Raw genomic sequence first — 15,846 nt, forward strand, 5'->3', positions numbered from 1 at the left:
TCGGCAGAAAGAGATGAAAAGCAGAAAGAGCTGAAATTAAATGCTAACGTTTTCTCTGTACTAAAACGACAACAGTGACCTCTCTCGTTTTACAGGTCATTGGTTCTCTCTCTGCCTTTCACTGTCTCTTTCTGTTTGGATCTGTCTAAGAGGCCACTCAAATAGTCAATTAAATGTGTGTGTGTGTGTGTGTGTGTTTGTGTATGTGTTACTATGCCAGGCACAGTAAAAAATAATAGGAATGAGGATGACTTTGCTAATTATAATATCTTATTGCAGGGTGATGGTGAACCGGACTGTGAAGGGGAGGCAAGGATGGGGAGCACAAACCACTAGCTGCAGAGGAAAGTATAGAGGTATAGTCACACTTGGTGATGGGTTGCAGGAGATAATGCTGGAGAACACAAGAGATACAGAGAGCCACACCTTCTGCCTAGACCGATAGGTGGGTGTACTAGTTCTCCAGGCACCAGCAAAGCTCTTGTGGTGGCGCACTGCACTACACATTCTCTTTACCCTGGGACCAAAAATCCACCAATGGACTTTGAACAGCTTACCAGACCATGGGAACACTGAAGGTTGGAACCCAAGGAATCGGAATGAAGTGAGACCTGTGGTTGGTTGTCAGAGAGACTTCCTGTTATATTTGGCCCAAACAAGGAATTGTTCCCAGCGTTCCGGTGGTCGTAACAGAAGGTGCTTATGAAACACCCCAGTTCTGGGGTTTTGTATTCTGTTTCCCCATTCCTTTGAGGGTGGTAGCTGGAAGTCAGACTCACTGGCTATTTCTCAATATGCGTTCTTGTCTGTACTTCTTGTTCTTATGGACTTGTGAAACGTCATCAGTCGTCGCCCAAGTACTGTTCCAATTCAAAGTTCACATCTAGCCAAGTACAGTTCAAATCCCCGGATGTGTTCTTGCCCTGCCCCTTTTATCAAGGATGCATCCAGAGGTGACTTTTTGCAAACTTGAGGCAGCCAGGTATCCCAGAATGCATTTTGCACCAATCAGTGAGCGTTAATGGCGGAGGGGAAAAACACATTTTTTAAAAAATATTACTACTATTGTGTCATGAAGTGCCGTTCTGAGAGTATTTCAGGCGAGAATGTAGTTGTTTAAAACTCAAATCTGCAGTTTATTTATAAAGATAGCGCCTATTTGAAAATGTGATTTGCCGATTTCGGAGATGTGAGCTCATGTATCCGCCGAGAGCAGGCTCAGAGCTAGTTCTTCTGACATTTGCCGCTGTCTCTGATGTCTCTGTAGTGGTTCAACATGAGGTAAAATTAGTTTTGGGTAAATCAAAACAGGCAATCTTTGGTCTCATGATTCTATTATTTCTTCCAGGTCATATCGTTTTGGCTGAGCACAAAGTTATGTTTCATAATTATTTATTTATTAATCGTAACACACTGACTTTGTTAACGTAACATACATTTGTTGACAACTGTTTGCTTTTGTCTTTATTTCCTATACATAAGTCTCTTATACTTTATACTTAAGCTACTTTTATAATGGCTATTATTGTTCATTAAAACATTTAACAAAAAAGGCAGAGTTGTGCTTTGTCATATTTCATTGTATTATACATACAGTGAAGATAATCAGAGTATATGTGCACATATACCTAAACCACATATTAATGATTTCTATTTTTAAAATGAAAACGAAAAGAGGGTTGTGTTTTATATTTTGAAGAAAACGAAAAGGCAGTGGTGTTTGATATCATTTCGTTTTATTGTAATGCGTGTACATGTTGCATGAACCACATATTTGTGGCTATTAATATTTTAACTGAAACAGAAAAGAGACAACACTGTTTGATATAATATTTAGTTTCACTGTAACGTATGTACGTTCCCTGAACTACATTTTTGTATACATGAATGCTGGTGTGTCACCGCCTCTCCTACTTGGTACAGGCTTTGGCTCCAACATCAACTCTGCCACAGGTACTTTAGAAGGACCCTCTGTTACTTTTGTCCGCAGCTCTTGAATCTCAGCCTTCAATTCTCTCACCGCATGATTGTTTACATGAAAACTAAAAGAGGCAGTGGTGTTTGATATAGTACTTCGTCGTATTGTAATACAGTGTAGATAAATTAGGCGAGCACACTGACCTTATCAATTATGCTGCTGTTCCATTTGCAGAATTACCAGACTTGTGTCCTCCCATCCTCGGGAGTTCGCACGAGTAGACGTGATATCATCACGGCTGTGAATCACAGCATGCTGATATACAGCCATACAACTGTTTATACAACAGTTCGAGGCACACGTGTGTAAATACATAAACAACAACAACGGAGTGTCTTTAAAAACCCTCTTTTGTGCAGAACTACTTCCTTCCGCCACGGATTCGAATCTCAGTTTGACAGTTAAACAACCAAACCCAAGCCTCCGTTACTAATTCCAAAACGTCACTTTAGAACTAGTAACAAAGGAACGTTGAGTTGCTTCATTGAAAGCTTGCTGTATTACTGTATTAATAGCTCACTGTATTATGTAGAGAATTATGAGAGAGAGGTGGACTGAGCGAGTGTGATTAACGCACCTGCATCTGAGACAGCATTCAGTCTTCAGAACAGTCTCGTAATCACAATAAACATTAGTTTGAATGTCCGCTGAGAAAAGCGTTATCTTTGTTGTACCGTTAATATCCATTCATCTGTTAAAGGTCCACTGGAGTTCCTTGAAATGCGCACCGTTATTCTACAGGAAGACAGGGCGGGACATATCAAGCATCCTCACCTCCTTTTTAAAAGCCAGTAGCGTTCGTTTTTATCACAGCTTGTGCTAGAGCTGTGGAGCTTGGTAAAGCCACATGTAGCACCCTCTTCAGGTATTAGGTGAATCTACCTGTTTAAACAGTTGACGCTATAACCCAGATTCTTTTAATTGTGTCTCTCGACGTGATTTTACTTCAAATCAAGCTGTGACCCTGCTTTTATACTACTTTTACAAAGTGTAATTCTGATCTTTGTAAATTACTTTCCACAAATATTAGCTACCCCTCAATACTATTTAAGCGACTCCACTATGTAGCAGAAATACACAAATTTATTCCAAAGAAAAGTAAACAAAAGGAATCAAAGACGAGTCTGTTCTCTCAATTTATAAATACACTTTCACCTTCAAATACAGTGCTTGATTTACTTTTTTTTTCCTTTCCACAACAACCCACTTCAAGGGTTAAACTTTTACACAAATATCAAATTAGAGGTTTTTCACTGAATCACGCTTCCAAATTAAACTTCAGTTCTTTCCCTTCAGAAATACAAATTTGCCTCCAATAAGTGTGGACCAATATAACAGTGTCCCTTGGAAGACTTAAAATAGAAATGCGATATGTAACGGACTATAGATTTAGTTAGAAATACAAATGTAGCTCTTTACTGATGTACTTTCAATGAATCACTGAGTATTAAACACAATATTGTTCAGAAATGGAAAATAGCTTAATGTGGGCCCACCACACACAACCCAAACCCCTGTTGCAGGCCTGAAACGTCGCTTGAGTGCGTTGAGGCCGAGTAAAACGTAAAATGACCGTTTCACTCTCTAAGATCATAAATAAAACAAACAAGTGTACCTGAATGAACTTGAAAAAGTTCAAGGATCCCGTCACCCGTCAGATCAGTCCACGTGAGGCTGTGATAAGTCGGCAGACTCCGTGACACTCCTGCAATGCCAGAGGAACCCTAACCACTCGGCGATTAGGAGCGCTATCTGGATTTCCTCAAGGCACCTCTCAGTTGATGCAGTAGCATTCTTCGGCAATCGCTCTGATCACCTTTAACTCTCTTACAGGTGCTGATTTAAATACTAAACCTGATTTAAGTTTCTCACCGGCGATCCACCTTAGTCTCGTTTACAATGGCGATCAAGCGTTAAAACAGCATTTCTCCCAAATCGCGTCGCGTTGACTTCTTTGTGGCGTCTGTCACGAATCCTGGCCATGCACTTCCACTCATTCACCACCAGAGGTCACCCGTTCACCACATGGATTTTCACACTACACAGCACATTGGACTCCATTTCCCATAATCCATTGCACTGATGACACGCACAGCTGTTCACAATTATCACGCCCACACCTGATCACATTTCACAATCACCATCACTCATTATTTAAGTCTGGGACTTGCTCTTGCTCAGGGCCGAGTATTATTTGCATTTATCACTCTCCAAGCGATAGCAAATTTACATAGCCATTGTCATTGTCATAGTCATAGTCTTGCCTTGTTTTCCTGCCGTGTTTGACCCTGCTCGTGTTTCCTGGATTTACCCTTTGCCTCTGCCGTTTGGACTCTGTTCGCTCCCTGTTTGGATTATTGTTCTCGTCTCTGGATTATCTCTCTGCCTTGCCCCTTTGGATACTGTTCGCCGATCATCGACCCATGCTTGTTCCACGGATTGCTTTGTCTTGCCCTTGCCATACCTGTTTGCCACTGTCTGACCCTGCCTGTTCACTGACCATGTTTTGTAATAAAGCTTTGCATATGGATCCGCACGTCTCATGTCTCGTCAGCCCCGTTACAGAATACTCGGCCCCAAAAGGATCCAGCAGCTTCTCAGACGGTCATTCATCAGGTATGGATACAACCAGACTATTGTTTGCCCTTAAACAAGGCCCACGTTCACTGGAGAATCACATTAGAGAGTTTTTAGCCATTGCTCATTATTCTGATTTGCCGGACATTGTGTTGATGGAGATATTCTGTGATGGCATTAATCAGCCCCTGCGATCCCAGCTTAGACGCGAGGGTCCCCGTGCGTCACTCGCGCAGTTTATGGACTATGCTTTGCTGGGTGTGAGCTCTTCTTTTACTGTGGGTGTCGCGGAGGAACGTGACACCGCACTCACTCGCAAAATGGCGGCTACAACAACACCCCTTCATGTCATTGCTGCTAAGCCAGAGTCTGCTCACGTCACGCCTCAGCCAGAGTCTCTTCACGCCTCAGCGCCTCAGCCAGAGTCTCTTCACGCCTCAGCGCCTCAGCCAGAGTCTCTTCACGCCTCAGCTCCTCAGCCAGAGTCTCTTCACGCCTCAGCGCCTCAGCCAGAGTCTCTTCACGCCTCAGCGCCTCAGCCAGAGTCTCTTCACGCCTCAGCTCCTCAGCCAGAGTCTCTTCACGCCTCAGCTCCTCAGCCAGAGTCTCTTCACGCCTCAGCTCCTCAGCCAGAGTCACCTCTGATATCCAGTGTGATGGACCCACCACTGATGTCAGTGCGAGTAGCTGGCATTCCCAGGGCCTCAACCCTGGCTGTTACTGAGACTGTTCCCCTGACCTCAGTGCTTCCCGTTATGGCGGTCGCCATTTTGAGTGTGTGGGCTGCACACTGTGCTCCTGAGGCCTCTTCAATCCACGAGTCTACCCCTAGTTTCTCAAACCTGCTGCCGATTGCGGCCAAGGCAAGCCCACCTGAGCTCCCGCTGGTCTCGCCCAGCCCACCTGAGCTCCCGCTGGTCTCGCCCAGCCCACCTGAGCTCCCGCTGGTCTCGTCCAGCTCTCCTTCGTCTCCGCTGGGTCCGTCCAGCTCTGCGCTACAAGAGCGCCCCTCTGAATCCGCGCTTTCAGAGCGCCCCCGAGAATCTAGTTCTCATGTCACGGCCAGGAGTGCCGATCCCGAGTCCCGAGAATCCAGTTCTCAAACTACGGCCAGGAGTGCCGTTCCCGAGCCTCAAGTGTCCGCGCTGCAAGAGCGCCCTCAAGTGTCCGCGCTGCAAGAGCGCCCTCAAGTGTCCGCGCTGCAAGAGCGCCCTCAAGTACCCGCTCCTCCAGAGCGCCCCAAAGAGGCCGTCTGTGAACTCACGCCCTGTCCTGTCACGGCCAAAGAGGCTGTCTGTGAACTCACGCCCTGTCCTGTCACGGCCAAGGAGGCCGTCTGTGAACTCACGCCCTGTCCTGTCACGGCTATGGAGGCCGTCTGTGAATCCTCGTCCTGGCCAATCACGGCCATGGAGACCGTCTGTGAAGCTTCGTCCTGTCCTGCCACAGCCATAGAGGCCGTCCATGAACCTTCGACCTGCCCGGTCACGGCTCCTGTGACCATGGGGACTCTCTCTGTGGTGTCTGTCTCTGTTCTCCCTGTGGTGTCTGTCTCTGTTCTCCCCAGATCCCTGATCCTGCCATGGCTTCCTGACCAGTCCGCTTTACCGTGGAGATACTATGCCCAGTCTACGCCACACTGGTGGGCTCTGGCTCCGTCTACTCTGCCGTGGTGGTCAGCTGTCTGGCTCTGGGGGTCTCCTGCTCCGCCCAGGTGGAATCTGGTCCCGTCCTGCCCTGCAACGAAGACTCTCCCAGTGTTGTCTGTCCTTGTTCTCCCCAGATCCCAGTCTCTGTCATGGGTTCCTGCCCTGTCTGCCTCCCTGTGGTGGTCCTCTGCTCCGGTCTGGTGGTCATCTGCTCCGCCGTGGTGGTCCTCTGCTCTGGTCTGGTGGTTGTCTGCCCCGCCGTGGTGGTCTTATGCTCGGGTCTGGTGGCCTCTGGCTCCGCCCTGGTTTCCTGCTCTGCCGGTTCTGCCTCTATCCCCGGTCTTCCCACGTCCTCAAGGACCTGGCCCTCCGTCCCTCCCCCTGCTCCGCCTCCGCGCCACCGCCCTCCTGGATTGTTTAGGAGCGCCTGGAAGCCGCTCCTTGGGGGGGGGGCTATGTCACGAATCCTGGCCATGCACTTCCACTCATTCACCACCAGAGGTCACCCGTTCACCACATGGACTTTTCACACTACACAGCACATTGGACTCCATTTCCCATAATCCATTGCACTGACGACACGCACAGCTGTTCACAATTATCACGCCCACACCTGATCACATTTCACAATCACCATCACTCATTATTTAAGTCTGGGACTTGCTCTTGCTCAAGGCCGAGTTTTATTTGCATTTATCACTCTCCAAGCGATAGCAAATTTACATAGCCATTGTCATTGTCATAGTCATAGTCTTGCCTTGTTTTCCTGCCGTGTTTGACCCTGCTCGTGTTTCCTGGATTTACCCTTTGCCTCTGCCGTTTGGACTCTGTTCGCTCCCTGTTTGGATTATTGCTCTCGTCTCTGGATTATCTCTCTGCCTTGCCCCTTTGGATACTGTTCGCCGATCATCGACCCATGCTTGTTCCACGGATTGCTTTGTCTTGCCCTTGCCATACCTGTTTGCCACTGTCTGACCCTGCCTGTTCACTGACCATGTTTTGTAATAAAGCTTTGCATATGGATCCGCACGTCTCATGTCTCGTCAGCCCCGTAACAGCATCGTGTTGACTTAACAACAGAAATAAGATTCTGAGTAACACTCAAACAATAGAGTTCCGACTACGTTATTCACAAATAAAGTGGCGCATTCTCTGTTCTCATGCCGACAACATCACCTACGCCAACTCGTTTCTCACTCTCCCCTGACTGACAACCTCGCTGGCCAATCACCAGTTGCCCTACTTGACATTAGGCGGGATTAAGTCACTTTTTAACCAATAACATTAAATCAAACACAACTTGTTGGCACAAACATGTCTGAACAAGTACATTATTTTCCATAATAGAAACACTTTGTCACAAGTAAAAATAAAAATAAATAAATGCAAATAAATAATAATATTAAAGTATTATTCTACAGAGATAAAAATTAACCCAGGGTTACACACATTTGACAGGGTATGACAGCCACAATCTCATCCATATTGCTAAAAATGTAGCATTCTGTGTAGAATTCAAATGGGTTCGATACGTTTTGTGGTCTACGCCACCTCGCGCATATGAGCCACTCCGTGCTATCATGTCTCTGGACCGGAGCAGACTGTGTGTGCGCGGTGCATCGGTTAGCGTGACATAGCACGAAACCAGACTTATTTTGCCCCAATGTAAAGCATATTTACACTGTCTGAATCATTCCCTATCCCCTATATATTGACTACGTGCCATTCACCGTACAGAAAATACAAATCCTGTGAACAAGTGACCGATCTCAGTAGCGCTTCAGCATCTATTCATAGTGTAGGGGTTTCTAGACATAGCGCTTCGGATTCTAGAGAGCATTTGATTGGTCAGAAGATTTGATGAGAAGTTGAAGTACGAGGTGACTTCAAAAAAATTATTGAAATCTTCATTGCGGCCTATCGCACCGCAGGAACCTTTTCATAGTTCCCGAACTAATTGTGGAACTACCCACTTTTTGTCGTGTTCGCATCGCGGGAACTAGGAACGGTTTTAGTTCCAGGAACTCCGTTTGGAGGAACTAAATTAGCTCCTATTTCAGAGTAGGGTCTAAAACAGCTCTTGAAACTATCCGTGACGTAAGTGTACGCTGATTGGCTAAGCGCGTACGAAAACGCCCTCACCCGCCATGATTAAAACACTGTGTAAACATATACTCTGTAAACATTGTATAGCTGGGTCTGGTGACTGTTCAAGGTCGTAAACGGTAGACCGGATAGTGCGTGTCTGTGGGAAGCGAGTATTTAAAGGGGAGCTGATGAGTGCTGATGAGTGACTGCAGGTGTGGGTGATCAGAAGGCAGGTGATTGGGATCTGGTGATTGTTGTGGCCGATGACTGAGGCCCTGTCCACACGAAGATGCGTTTCGCTGTATACGTATACATTTTTTACCGTATAGGCGTTTCGTCCACACGAATCCGGCGTTTTCGAAGAGTGAAACCGATCATTTTTGAAACCGGGTCCCAGGGTGGATAAATTTGAAAACGCCGTTTTCCCCGTTTTCGTGTGGACGGCGAATCCGTATATTTTCTGAAACGATGATGTCATCAGCCCACGTCTCGCCCCTAATCAGACACCGCTAAGTCACATAACAGCGACAACAACAACAACAATGTCAGACTACGTGCCTGTGTTTACGCACATGGTCCAAGTCTTCTTCTCTGTTTTTGTGTGTATCTCTGTGGCAGAATTACAGTGCCACATATTGGTCTGGCATATGTACTACATCGTTTTCAGTTGGTTTCAGTGATTCCGTGTGTACGCAGATATTTCCTGAGACGACTCCGTGTTTACGGAATTTGAGGCAAAAAAAAGATCGGATAGGGAGAAATCTGGCTTCGTGTGGACGTAGCCTGAGGTGGCTGTGACTGTGAATCCCTGACAAGGGGTAGGTGTTGCTACAATTTATAGCAATATTTTCAGTATTTCTCAGAGGTCGGGTTTCAAATATCAAAATTATTAGAGATAAAATTGTAACCATGCAGCTGTCAGCCACAGTAACGCATCAGATAGTACATTATAGATCCGCCGAGGAACAATTTCACTCATTCTCTTCTATTGGAAATTAAGAATTGTATAAACTTGTTAAATCATCTAAACCAACAACCTGTATGTTAGACCCTCTTCCATCTAAGCTCCTAAAAGAGGTGCTTCCAGAAGTAATAGATCCTCCTCTGAATATTATTAACTCATCATTGTCATTAGGATAATGTTTCAAAAACCTTCAAACTGGCTGTTATTAAGCCTCTCATTAAAAAAACACAACTTGTCCCCAAAGAATTAATTAATTACAGACCGATCTCGATTCTACCTTTTCTGTCAAAGATATTAGAAAAGGTAATATCATCACAACTATGTTCCTTCTTAGAGAAAAATTATATATGTGAGGATTTCCAGTCAGGGTTTAGAACGCATGGAACCGTAGCATGGAACAACCTGCTGGTTCGTCTGGCTGACACAGAGCCTAGCCAAAAACCACCCCACTGCGCAGAGCATCAGCCAGAGCCCACTGCAGACAAAGAGCCAGGACAGGAGCCTGAGGGTCGACCCGGAGACAGAGCCTCGCATGACATCTGACCAGGTGCGCTTAGCTGAGCGCATCTCAGGGTCTGCTCTCCCCTCTCTGCAGGACATCTACCTCAAACGCTGCAAAAATAGAGCTGTTAAAATCTTCAAGGACTCGAATCACCCTGGTAACCGACTATTCACTTTGCTTCCATCTGGTAAACGCTTCCGTAGCCTGATGGCAAAAACTGAGACACTTAGGAGGAGCTTCTTCCCCCAGGCCATCAGGCTCCTAAACTCGAACTCTGTGTCATAATATCACTTGACTCCATGTAAATATCACTATATCAATAAGCTATTCATTCATAATTTTTCTCTACCTCATATTGCTGCTATTTAAATACCCTGTACAACTTTTTTTGCACATTATTTTTGCACATTCCTCTTATTACTATTTAAGTCAACAACATACTGACCTGCACATTTATATTTATTATCTTCTCTTTTATTTTATTTTATTTTATTCTTTTATTCTTTTATTTAATTTTTTCTACTTTTCTTCTCTTAATATTTGTATACTTTATAATTGCACTGTCCTTGGAGCAGACCTGACCTACATTTCACTGCTGGTTATACTCTGTATAATTGTGTATGTAACAAATAAAACTCTTGAATCTTGAGGTGCATGAGCCGGCAACATGGCACGTAACAGTGGATGTAGCAGTGGAGAGTGAGAGCATGGAGGAAAGCCCCGTCCACTACACCACGGCTGGGGATGAGCTGCCGCTGGACTCAAAGAATTTTGATTTATATGCTGATATGCCACCACTTCTTCCACCTTCATCATCGTGTTTCTGCCCCATTACGACCATATAGGTCAGTTTTGAACTGTCTGTCATCCCTGAACTGTCTGTCTGTCCTGTCGCAACCACGGAGGTCATTCCCCTATCCGCCGCACTCCCTGTACTGGGAGTCATGCTATGGTGTGTGTGGGCTGTATACATCTACCCACAAAACCTGGTCTGTCACGAATTCCCAACCAGCCTCCCTCTCCTGCATCATCTCCTGTGTTCTCTATCATCCTCTGCCCGCTGCCACTGCATCCAGCCAGTCCCTCAGCTCATCCTAAGCTTTTCATATGTGGTTTGGAATAGCTGCAGTACTGTCAGTCTCCAGCTCCATTGGGCTCCTCCACCTTGGTCCTCTGTTGCTCCAGGCTCCACCGCGGCCTCTCAGATCCCTCCCTGTGCCTCGGTCGCCTGAGCCATCTGTTCCACCTTGGCCCTCCAGTTCCTTCCTGTCGCCCTGGCTCTGCAGCTCTTCATCTCCACCCTGGGCTCCTCTCCCACCTGCTCCGCTGCTGTCGGTCGGTCCCCTGGAGTCGTCAGCCCTTCCTCCACCATGGCTCCTCCTGCCGTCTGCTCCTCCCTGGCTCCTTCCTTCATCTGCTCCTTCCTAACTCCTCCCTATGTCTGCTCCACCATGGTCATCTCCTCCACCTGCACCTCCCTGGATGTTGTTTGTTGTCTTAGTAGTCATCGTCCACCTTCTAATGCCCAGTCCACATGGAGACTCGTTTAGCTGTATACGTGAAAATGTTGTATTGTATTGACGGTTGGTCCAGATGACCGCTGTTGGTCATCGGTTGATGACGGTTGGTCCGCTGTTTTGGGTGCCAGAAATCGCTGTTTTTTGAAACCGGGTCCCAGAGTGGATAAATCTGAAAACGACACCTTTGCGTTTTCGTGTGTAAACCCAATCCATTTTGTCAAACGAAGATGTCATCACCATAATTATTTAATATTAATATCAAATATTATTTGTGTTATATTTAATCTGCAACAACATTATGGACTTTTGTGAAGATATATAAGTTTAAACAACATGAACTGTACAATAGCAAAACAGACATGGTTGTCTATTAAGTATTAAATGCATCATTATAAAAACATGAAAAGAGTTCTCTGAATGAAACCCCATGACTGGCAGATTAATGAACATCTTTTCTCTTCAATATAGTGGGAAGAATTTTTAAGTAGTATAAATGAAATGTGGAGTATAAGGATGTTCACTGTGATGAGATGATTGACAGGTCATTTTATAGTGGCAGTAAAAATAGTAATAATATAGGTCAAACAAGTACACACACTGCATATCTCGATGCAGTTGAGTCAAATTTAATTTGACTTGTCAAGGTTTATGATGCAATGCTGGTTTCTATCCTTCAGATGGATCAAGGGATTTGTTTTTAATTCATTGATACTGTGGAAATTTCAGTACACAATATGGGTGCTACATAAAACGTGTTTTAACCATACAGTGAATTATCATATAGCTATACACAGTATTTTCCTGAAGTGACATCGTATTATGTATTTCATATATTTATGCTCCTTAAATGGATGATCAAGAAGCACTTCATATACAGGTAATTGGAGTTATAAGCAGCTGCCAAAGTAATATATGAAGATCATGTGGAGTTTTTCAGGTCATTTGAATTGGTGACAGGTTACCCTGACATCAAACCTTTGTAACCTGGATTCTTCAGCAGAGAGTGAACAGTTACAGTGTATAGAATTAACATGAAATGCCACCGCATGAGCAATGAGAACTGTTCACAGTTGAGTAACTCACATGAGGTAATAAGGGGTAATTTCTGATATAATAAAGTAGCCTACATTAAAAATAGAATTTCAATGATTTTTTTTTTCTACAAGATCTGAATAAAACCAGTCAATTTAAATGTTAATTCACAAAAACAAAAAAAAACAAAAAAAACATTTTTACAGCATGAGTTTAGAACTGCAGTGATGTTTTAGTCAGGACATAAACTGAATAAAGTTCAGTCATAGATAGACAAAAGATAAATGCATACAATACTTGAATAATACACGAAGAGAAATAAAAGGTTTTAGGTTCGGATGTGATTTTACTAAAGTACTAGTTTTCTTGATCACGCAGCATCCACCGGGATTTTAATGTTCTCGTCAATGAGAAAACCCCACGCAAAACATGTATTAAATATGAAGATGGCGGTCCTTACCATATCTACTAGTTCCACAAAACAATACGGGACAGCTGGAAACTGTAGACCGATCGAGGCCGCCCGCTCCTCTGCTGTGGAATGAATGAATTAAAGAACGAACGAATGTGCGTCCGATCCCGAAAGCGCTGTAGAGTGACGCAAGGTGGCGCGGTGATGCTAAAAGTGTAACGGAAGTGAGGATGACCAATAGGGGCTCAAGTCTTGGCTGTTACGATGACATGGACTATCAGATGACGGGTTCACAGTCTGAACCAAAGCAACCCACATGGATTTCAGAAAAGAACCCGAACACCCTGAGAAAAAAAAAATTCTAAGCGTTAGTTATAACGTTGTAATGCAGTAAATTTAATAAAAGACCCCCCCGCATGAATTATGCACATTTGCATATGTAAAACCCAGTAAATTCTTTCAAATGCAGCTCAGATCTACACATGCCCCTGCAGTGCACCCAGTACTGAGAATAGGGCTATACATGTTTGCATAATCTGAAACACAAACAGAAATTTACCCTTCCAAAGGGCAGTGTTTGAGAATGACCTGCATGCCACTTTGAAGTCTTTGTAAATTTGGCTTAGCTTAATTCATTAAATACATGTTTAAACAATTTCTGCAGTAAACCATGTACACAGTAAACCTGGCTATTATCAATAGAAATTACTAGTAATCTGTAAATCTGTAAAATTTTACTAAAATATAGTCCTACACACTTTATTAATAAACATTGCCTGTTTACCATAACAAATAAGAAAAATTAAGAAAAAAAGATTTAAGCTCTGATTTCAGTATATCACATTTTTCCTTAAAAGAATAGTTCACCCCTGATATAAAAATTCTATCATAATTTACTCCCCCCTCATGTCCTTCTCTCTCATCTCTGCTTTTAAAACACATGTATAAATTGCTGCCATCTAGTGTATATTTAGGAAGTTACAGCGACACAGATTCTATTTTATTTTTTGGCATGGGCATGTAAAATGTAAGGACATGGAAACCCTTAATTGTAACATGGAACAAAAATAGTGTCTTAAGTTCTTTTTGGTCTCTCAGATTTTTTTTTCTCCCCCAAAAAACTTAGGGGAGAGACTTTCTTTTTCTATCCTCAAAAACTTTTTTCTTTTGCATTAATGTAAATGTCAAAATATTTCCCTGATTTCCCTTATTTATTTATTTGTTTATTTTATTGTTATTTTATTATTATTTGTGAACTAGCATGTAAGCAGTTTCGTCAAAGCCTAACTTATCTGACAATTCGGACAACTGTGTCACCTATTCGTCTACTTGGACAATCACATGGTCGGACACCCAAGCTTGTTGCCTGCGACTATATTTTTGTAATATATTTTTATTTTACTTGGACGTTTTACACAGTAAAAAGGTAACTGCTCTTTTTATTTTCTTTATCATAATTGTAGTTCTTAGGGGTGGTTGCTTCATCCACACATAAAGCTGACTCAGTAAGTCAGGCTGCAGGATAGTGTGATTAAAAAGAGATGTTCTTTTTGATAATCCCCCTAAGTGCACAATGCACAGTTACATAAGAAAGAACGAAAGGACGAAAGGACGAAAGAAAGAAAGAAAGAAAGAAAGAAAGAAAGAAAGAAAGAAAGAAAGAAAGAAAGAAAGAAAGAAAGAAAAATAAATAAAAATAAAAATAAAAGACTAGATCTGGAAAAGTCTATTATGACTAAAAAATTGTTTTAAAACAAAACCTTTAAAATATGTTGCCAAAATCATTATCATTCATTGTCAATCCACTGATAAGACAATGTCTGTTCAGTGAGTTTCACCTGCTGTTGTGTCACATCACCATGTGGATGCACCTGTTCCAACAGCAGACAAAACTTGCTGAGCAGGCATTGTCTTATCAGTGGATCCTTTAAATAAGCTTAAAGTCCGTGTTTAAAGTCAATTCTGAGAATTGTTTTTAAACACATTATCAATGTTAGAAATACATTGCTGAAATATGCTACAAAGACAGTGAACTATGTAGTACTTAATTGTGAAGTTAGACCGTTGAACAGTTTTTCACCATTTTCATGTTTAGGATTTTCTGGGTGGGGTTAGAATCATGACTCGATGACAAAATAGAGCCACTAAGCACGGCCCCTCACCTAACACTACATATGAGAGGTGTTCGACTTGAAGCAGCAGTGACTGCACAGACCGATCAGTGTGTGTCAAAGTACAGTGAAAGCTATAGAGCAGATGGTTCCTTATGCTTTTGAATTGCTCTCGCAGTACTTTGTCATCATACACCGATCGGTCTGCGCAACACTGCTTCAAGTCGAACACATTTAATAACTAGAGCGCATTAGCATTAGTAGTTCACTGTTGAATTAAATGCGTCTTTTTAAAGTATTGAATGTCAACCAGACATTGGTGGGCGGAGCTACTGTAAATAGCGTTTGCCAACAAGCACTTAATTTGCACTTAATATAAAAGACACTACGATTTTTTTTTTTCAGAAAAATTATCCATTGGATAATCTGGCCCTGGCTAACGATATGTACCACTGTGCTGTATCAGATAATAGCTAAGCTAGTATTGGTCATCTATGAGCATTGATACTTGATGTCCCACCAGAGAAAATAATATACTGGACCATTGTTACACCACAATAAAGAATGCATTTCACTCTGTTCCACGGGCAGCTTTGGGGCTTTCTGATCACTGCCTGGCCAAAAACTTAAATCTGCTAAACCTGTGGTAAAGACTGTAAAGAGATGGACCAACTAGACAGAGTGGGTTTTACAAGCCTGTCTCGACCTTACTGATTGGAGTGTACACCAACGACTGCACCTCTTAAGACCCCTCTGTCAAGCTCCTGAAGTTTGCAGATGACACCACACTCATCGGTCTCATCCAGGACGGTGACTAGTTTAAAGAGCTGGTTGTCTGGTTTAGTCTAAACAACCTGGAGCTCAACACGCTTAAAACATTCAGGAGAAACCCCCCTGCAATCTCCCCACTCACCATCATAGACAGCACTGTGACTGCAGTGGAGACATTCAAGTTCCTGGGATCCATCATCTCTCAGGACCTGAATTGGGACACTCACATCAACTCCATTGTA

The 15,846-nt window shown here is 43.4% G+C and overlaps 1 protein-coding gene across 1 annotated transcript in view; it reads right to left on the reverse strand.

The window, feature by feature from the left end:
* The window catches only part of elovl2 (ELOVL fatty acid elongase 2), a 74,220-nt gene extending 61,273 nt beyond the window's left edge, over window positions 1–12,947 (reverse strand). The window contains exon 1 of the mRNA XM_079406111.1: window positions 12,771–12,947. Coding sequence (XP_079262237.1) covers window positions 12,771–12,773 — 3 coding nt within the window. The 5' untranslated portion in view covers window positions 12,774–12,947. The remainder of the gene's footprint in view (window positions 1–12,770) is intronic.
* Window positions 12,948–15,846: the final 2,899 nt, after the last annotated feature.

This window comes from Barbus barbus (assembly GCF_936440315.1).
Source record: "Barbus barbus genome assembly, chromosome: 44".
NCBI classification, from domain to species: Eukaryota; Metazoa; Chordata; class Actinopteri; order Cypriniformes; family Cyprinidae; genus Barbus; species Barbus barbus.